The following is a 7,856-nucleotide window of genomic DNA, read 5'->3' as shown; positions in this document are numbered from 1 at the left end:
GCCTGAGGCGGGAATTGAACCCGGGTCTCTGGCGCTGTGAGGCAGCAGTGCTAACCACTGTGCCACTGTGCCGCCCATCTGTGCTCCCCCATCTCAGGAGAGCATTAATCTCTACAGACCTGGAAATAATACTGATTTATCACAAAGAATACAATGACTGCTCAGTGTAAACCAAAGTTTTTATTGCAGGATACAGATTGACTCATCTACATCTATATACAACCGGACTGCCCCTCCCCCTCCCCTAAGATTTAATTTACAATGCCCGTGAAGAAATGTACATGTCTATAAAGGCAATCAGAAAACCCCTTAAAATAAATACTGTGTTCCACATACATCACTGAATATAAAGTGCCCGCACATCACAGCTACCATACTGCTAGGTTTAATTTCCCACCACACACACTGTCCTTCCTAAACAATTTCAGCAGCTGAGAGAAAGGAACTGAGCAGAATGAGTGACATAATAAGATCTCGAAGTGTTCGTTCAGTCAGTCAGTGTTGACTGGACACGGGCCATTCCCAGGGTATTTGCTAGGGATTATTCCAACCTCAGCCAGGGCAAGTGGTTTCTTGCTACTTGATGCATGAACAGGTCACAGTTCTGCAAGGCTGGGCTTATGCCACATGTGGAAGAGCTGGCTGACTGGAATTCCCAACGTCCTCAATGGGGGCCCCTTCAACAAAAGTGACAGTGGTTGAGGCATGTGATACAAAGGTAATCTCAGTAAATATTTGCCCAGCCTCTCTCTCAGCAACTCTGCCCTCTCCCCAACCCTCACCCCAATCAAGTGTGCAGTGACAAAAGAAGCTGTCCATTCTGCTTTCTTTTGTTTCTGAGATGAGGGATGGCAAGTAGGGAATGGTGTTTTTTATTTGTTTTAGAAAAAAAGAAATAAAATGAAGAGAAAAGTTTCAATGCACTTCAGGCTGTGTTGTTAGAGAACTCTGTGCAGCAGTCCCTGGTTTCAGAGGAGGGAATCATCTGTGCAGCCGCCTTCTAGCCCATATCGGAATTCCTGCAGGTTGGAAACGCCATGGAAGTGAACAAAGGCTGCGACTACCACCAAGACGTGGAATAGCTGATGTGACTGGAACTGGGTAGAGAAAAGGAAAAGTGCTGGTTAGGAGGGCATGATGGCTCAGTGGTTAGCACTGCTGTCTCACAGCACCAGGGATCTGGGTCCAATTCCAGCCTTGGGCGACTGTGTGGAATTTGCACATTCTCTCTGTCTCTGCATGGGTTTCCTCCAGGTGCTCTTGTTTCCTCCCACTGTCCAAAAGATGTGCAGGTTAGGTGGATTGGTCATGCTAAATTGCCCATAGTATCCAGAGATATATAAATTAAGTGGATTTGCCTTTGGAAATGCAGGGATAGGGTGGGGATGGAGTGAGTCTGGGTGGGATCCTCCTCGGAGAGTTGGTGTGAACCTGTGGGGCCAACTGGCCTGTTTCCACACTGTAGGGCCTGCTTCAGCATGGATTGTTCCCGATTTGCTCAGACACAACACAGAAAAGTGTCCGTATTTCTTCAACACCATTCAGGACCTCAACAAGTGCACGAGCCAATGAAGCACTTGTCTGTTAGAATGAAGAAAACACGACACACAAGGCGATACTGAGCAGACCTTGTTTCTTAATGCATGATCTGAGGGCAAGTATTGATCCAGGGAGGAATGAATGCAAAATACCACAGTAGCTGAAAAGAAGAGAGAAGATGCTACAACTACTCAGCAGCAATATCCCCTCTCATTTTCCTCACTCCTGTGCAGACTTCTTGACATCTAAGCACAGTAATAGCTTCTCAAAGCAGCAGTTATGCAGTGGCATGACAACTGAAGTGTGTGGGGCTTCCCAGCAGCTGTGTGGCCAGGCAGCTCAGGAGAGAACATCGCTCAGGAGCTTCAGAGACAGCAACCCAGTGAATGTTAGCATTTCAAGCTTTAGAATAGATTTAAACAATGTACCCATTGAGTCAAAGCTCAAAATAAATACTAGCTCGATTGTAAACAAGGTACAAGACATTCTAAATGAAAACCGAAAGAACTGCGGACGCTGTAAACCAGAAACAAAAACAAATGTTGCTGGAAAAACTCAGCAAGTCTGGCAGCATCTGTGACCGGACCGGAAATGTTAACTCTTCACAGGTGCTGCCAGACCTGAGCTTTTCCAGCAACATTTGTTTTTATATAAGACTTGCTGTTTGTCCCGTTGAAATGATCCAGGAAATAGCAGCATAGAAACATACAGGAGAAAGGTATCTGGATCATAGCAGGAGATGCCAAACAAGGCCAGGCCAGCTCCAGTAACGGAGGCTGAGAAGTAGCTGAAGAATTGATTTGTACATTACCCATATATCACATTTGCCAGGGAAGAATCGTTCTGGAATCCGAGCGGCATATAACCCAGCCCCGGTGATATACATTGCAGCCATCAGGAAGAACCAGCCCATCTGTCCAACAGTTGTCGCTTTGACAAACCCCTCAGCGATCGTAAAATGGAGAGTGGGGACAATTCCACTCAGGCCAAGACCAAGAAACACACCTGCACAAACAAATGGAAGAGTCAATAGACATTACACAGTTCTCACACCGATGTGAACAACACTGGGCATAATCTGCACATTCACTGGGTACACTTGATACCCTGACTATACGGACTATACTCCTGCCGCCCACACTGTCAAACAACAACAAGTTTATTTGTATGGTGTTTTTACTGGATTAAAAGTGGCCAAGGTATTTCAGAGAAGTGACCAGTGGGCAGCAGTTGACGAGTTGTTTTAGCATCGTCGAAAGTTGTGGCACTGGGAAAGCACAGCAGGTCAGGCAACATCTGAGGAGCAGGAGAATCAAGGTTTCGGGTATAAGCCCTTCATCAGCATCCTAGGATGCTGCTTGAGCTGCTGTGCTTTTCCAGCACCACACTTTTCGACTCTGACTCTCCAGTATCTATATCCTCACTTCCTTCGAGTTCTTTCAGCAGATGATCAGGTTTGGTTGAAATGACGGATAGTCTTCCAGGGGTGAAAGGTTTAGAGGGAGATTTCCAGAGCTTAGGCCTAGACTGATGGAATGCACAACTGCCAAAGGCGAGGTGATTAAATTCAAGAGCTGCCTAAGAAGTCAAAATTGGAGGGTGCAGAAATTCCAGAGAGGTGGAGATCTGGAAGAATCTTCCCCCAGCTCTTCCTGTGGCCCCTCATCTTTCCCCTCACTTCTCCTGCCATCTGCCCCAGAGCAATGATGGAACTGGGGGAGCAAAGGGGGATGCAGAGAAATGGTTGAGGGGTGTGGGCAGGAAGGAATGAATGCAAAATACTGCAGTAGTTGGAAAGACAAGAGAAAAAGAAGGGCTGAGTTGTCTTTACAGTTTTTGTTCATTTATCGCTTCAGTTTCCTCAAAGGTTCTGACAAGAGACTGGAAAGCGATCAGGTGAGAGCTAGCCAGAAAACACTGGAGAAGCATCTCCACTGACAGGCAGCAACAGGCACAATCAGTGAGCAACAATGTACACTAGGATAGTGGCAGGAAAGGTTTAGATCTATTTAAGTAGGAGTGTGCAAGATGGGAGACTAAGACAGGTCAAATGGAGGTAACAATGACAGGAATGAGTGGAATGGATGTGGTAATGAGCAGCTTTCGTGATGGTATGGATACGTAGCAAAAACCTCGTCTCAGTCTAATGTAACTGCGAGGGTGAAAGCAGCCTCCTTTAGTCTCAGACAGTTGCCAGCAAGAAGGATGGAGTTGGTGGGTCAGGAACAGACATTGTGGTGGGGACCAAAGACAATGGCTTTTATCTTCCCAACATTCAGAGAAAATCACTGGTTTATCCAGTACTGGATGTTGAACAACTGTTAGACAACTGAGCAAGAGAGAAGATATGGAGGGAGAGGAGACTGCGCACACTGCATCATACGCAGGAATCATACCACACACTAACACTGCTCTCATACCTGCTCCACTCACTGGCTGCACTAGACCCTATCACTCCTGGTACCTACACTGTCAAATGACAACAAATGTATTTGTGTTGGGTTCTTACTGGAATAAAACTAGCCAAGATGTTTCACCGGAGTGACCTGTTGGCAGCAATTGACGAGTTTTTTGAGCAGCATCAAAAGGTGTGGTACTGGAAAAGCACAGCAGGTCAGGCAGTATCCCCAGACTAACCCTGTTCTCATATCGGTTCCACTCACCGACTGCACACATATTCACACATAGACGATGCACACTACAGACAGAAACTAAATATTTGACTGTTCACGAGATACACTTTGATTATACATTGTGTGTGAACTGTAACATGCAGAATCAATGACAGTATATGCGACACAGCTTCTGCAGTGTATAAAATCACTGTGCACGGATACTCAACCATGTGACTCTGCCAAGAGGGTTATATCAGAAACAGCGACTGTTCCACCTCCTGATACTGACTGGCTTACTGGGTTCTTCCAGCCTCCTGCTTGCCTATTTTGGATTCCAACATCTGCAGTTTTTTTTTATCTCTAAGTCAGTATCAGATACACAGAGCCACATGGCGAGATGTCAGGTGAGAAGGTACTGGCAGAAACAAAGAATTTGCTTAAGTCTGCGGTTGTCATTATAACTGATATATTTCAGCTAAATGATGGAGACTGCTGAACCAAAAAAAACAATTGGCTAGAGGTGATGTTAGTGACTGTCACTTCTGCAATTAATATCCCACCCTAAGGAGTGGTAAGGAAGCAGACTGAGTGAAGGGGGTCAGAGATACGATAGTCAATGGTTCCTTCATTTCCTCTGTAATGGCTGGCATGATTCTCACCTGCTCTTGTAAGCCGATGTTTGGGAGTGGCAAATCGATCCCACTGAGCGACAATGATGGCTGATATTCCCAGAGCACAAACAATGCCGAGGTAGATGAGTCGGGGCTGGGGAGAGCAGTAAAAGGAGTAATATAACCAGGGCACAAAGCTCCCCATGATAAGCAAGGCGATTCCAGAGTAGTCCAGTCTGGAAACAAATAACAAAAACATGAAAGGCAGAGCATAAGTGATGGAAGTTACATGTCAGCATATCAGTGACAAACATAACAACTTTTCATTTGCAGTGTAGTAAGATGTTCCAGGTGCTTCATAGGAATGTTATCAAACAAAACTAGGCTCCAAGTCACATAAAGAGACAGTAAGGTAAATGACTAAAAGCTTTATTAAAGAGGAAGGCTTTGAGGAGCATGTTAAAACAGAGAGAGTGAGAGAATTGGTGAACTTTAGTGAGAGAATCCAACAGCTTAGGCCTGAGGGTGGCCAATGGCAGAGTGATTAAAATCAGGCCTGTGCGAGGGATCAGAATTAGAGAATTGAGAAACTGAGGGTGTAAGTTGCTATAAACCAGATCCCTCCTCACGCAAGGTCCAAGTGCCCAGTACTCACTTGGAGAACGTTCTGGAAACTTTCTCGGAGTGACAGTAGACCGTGTGGAAGAGCCAGGAGAAGCTGAGGCAAAGAACAGCTCCCAGGAAGAACATGCCAAAGACGACCTTCTCCTGCAGAGGGGCCATGAAGTACATGTTTGGCCTCAGCAAGGTCAGAATTCCCAGGCACAGGAAGAAGACAAAACCTGTGCAAAAGCTGCAATTAATGAAGGGTTCATCAACCAATACACTTTAAAGACATCGTCTCACACCATACCGGCCCTCTGGTTAGGAACAGAGTGAAAATGCCCACCGAGTATAACACAAGGAGACCTGTGCTACTCTTTCCTGCCCCCTCACACACACGTACCTGACACGCATGCTCACACTCTTCCCACTACTCACACCCTCACACACTCCCACTGTTTTGTCACATCTGGGAAACGTGGTTTAAAGATGTGTTGATAATTTATCGATTAATAACAAAAGAGATCTTGGAACAAAACCAGGAAGTGACACAGGGGGCAACCATTCAGGGAAATTTCTACATCCCCTTACCCAGCAGATGTGTCCAGATGTTCCCAGTCTCTGTGTGGATCCTGAAGATACTCTTGAAACAGGCTCGGAATGATGGCATAGGTGGCCTGTGGCCATACAGCAAATAATCATTGTCCTTCAGCCAGTCTGGGAGTACGTCATAAGGGATTACCCGCCAACGACCCTCCCAAACCTGCAACACAGGATAACAATTATCACCAGCTTCCAATATCACCAGCAACGGTTATCAGCCATACCATGTATCACTGGCACAGCGCCTGCTCGTTCTTAAAGGGTACTGATTTTCAGACGTTATTGCCTTAGACAGATCTCAGGCCAGGTAATCAGACACATAGCAGTCAGCAGCACCGTGCCAAGGAGACTGTTATCATAGGCAAACATTAACTGCACAGTTAGCAGGGCATCACCCATTCCATGGACCAGCTCAAGGTTCTGAATTGGATGTGTGACAGGGTTTAGTGCAGCTGGTGAGTGGAGCCAATGTGAGATCAGGCTTAGTGTGCAACAGTTACACAGAGTAAAAGAGAATATCCACGGGGACAGTGTGTCACTGTATGAGGGGACCATGTGTCACCTACCCTGTACTCTGATACAGTATATTACTGAGCTGTACCTTGTATACAAACTCCTCCATCTTCTCCATTGCATGATGGGCCTGCAGTGGCAGAGTTAGCACTCGCACCTCCTCTTCCTCTTCTTCTTCAGGCTGTGTTGTCGAGTCAGTTTGGAATCCCATGCCCTACAAAATAAAAGCAGTGTCTGTCAGCGTGTGATGTGAAATGTGCCACTGAGTCCAGCCACGTGCAGCACAATCCAACACGAACGGTCAACTACTGGCTTCCTTCACTGTCTTGTTGTTCTCTGTCGTACACAAAGACCTTTCTGGGGACTGTCCCATTTAAACAACCCTCTATTGCCTCGTGCTTCCCCACATATGAACATAACAGACTGCAAACCATAGGCTTTCAGATAGAATCACACAGCAGGGAAACAGACCCTTCGTTCCAACCAGTCCCTGTCAATCCTAATCCCAAACCAAACCAGTCCCACCTGCCTCTGTTTAGCCCATATCCCTCCAAGCCTTTCCTAATCATGTACCTATCCAAATGTCTTTTAAACATCGTAACTGTACCCAAATACACCATTTCCTCTGGAAATTCATTCCATACAAAACACTCTATATTAAAAAAAGCCCCTCATTTTTTAAAATCTTTCTCTCTCACCACTGAGTCTTGAAATCCTAACCCTAGGGAAAAGTCACCTGCAAAGTACCTTATCTATGCCCCTCATGATTTTATAAACCTCTATAAGGTAACCCCTCAACCTCCTACACTCCTGTGAAAAAAGTCCCAGCCTATCCAACCTCTCCTTTATAACTCAAACCCTCTATTCTCAGCAACAGCCTGGTAAATCTTTCTAAATCCTCTCCAGCTTAATAGTAACCTTCCTTTGACAGAGAGACCAGAACTGGACACAGTACTCCACATTGGGCCTCACCAACATCCTGTACAACCTCAACATGACGTCCCAACTCCTGTACTCAAAAGATGTGAGCAATGAAGGCAAGTGTACTAAAGAATCTCACAGAGAATAGAGTACAAAAGTAGAGAAGTATTCATGAATGTTGTGGTTCTGTTCGCTGAGCTGGGAATTTGTGTTGCAGACGTTTCGTCCCCTGTCTCGGTGACATCCTCAGTGCTTGGGAGCCTCCTGTGAAGCGCTTCTGTGGTGTTTCCTCCGGCATTTATAGTGGTTTGTCCCTGCCGCTTCCGGTTGTCAGTTCCAGCTGTCCGTTGCAGTGGTCGGTATATTGGGTCCAGGTCTATGTGCTTATTAATTGAATCTGTGGATGAGTGCCAAGCCTCGAGGAATTCCCTGGCTGTTCTCTGTTTGGCTT

At 46.0% G+C, this 7,856-nt stretch overlaps 1 protein-coding gene across 1 annotated transcript in view; it reads right to left on the bottom strand.

Annotated features, from left to right (window-relative positions):
- Positions 1-888: 888 nt before the first annotated feature.
- LOC122563324 (adiponectin receptor protein 1-like) overlaps positions 889-7,856 on the bottom strand; it is a 10,777-nt gene continuing 3,809 nt past the window's right edge. Inside the window, exons 2-7 of the mRNA XM_043717057.1 lie at positions 6,573-6,698; positions 5,960-6,131; positions 5,421-5,607; positions 4,814-5,001; positions 2,351-2,544; positions 889-1,097 (exon numbers count right to left, since the gene is read on the bottom strand). Coding sequence (XP_043572992.1) covers positions 969-1,097; positions 2,351-2,544; positions 4,814-5,001; positions 5,421-5,607; positions 5,960-6,131; positions 6,573-6,698 — 996 coding nt within the window. The 3' untranslated portion in view covers positions 889-968. The remainder of the gene's footprint in view (positions 1,098-2,350; positions 2,545-4,813; positions 5,002-5,420; positions 5,608-5,959; positions 6,132-6,572; positions 6,699-7,856) is intronic.

Source organism: Chiloscyllium plagiosum, chromosome 26 (assembly GCF_004010195.1).
Source record: "Chiloscyllium plagiosum isolate BGI_BamShark_2017 chromosome 26, ASM401019v2, whole genome shotgun sequence".
Taxonomy (NCBI): Eukaryota; Metazoa; Chordata; class Chondrichthyes; order Orectolobiformes; family Hemiscylliidae; genus Chiloscyllium; species Chiloscyllium plagiosum.
The sequence above is the reverse complement of the archived record's forward strand: the minus strand, read 5'-3'. Positions and strand labels throughout refer to the sequence as shown.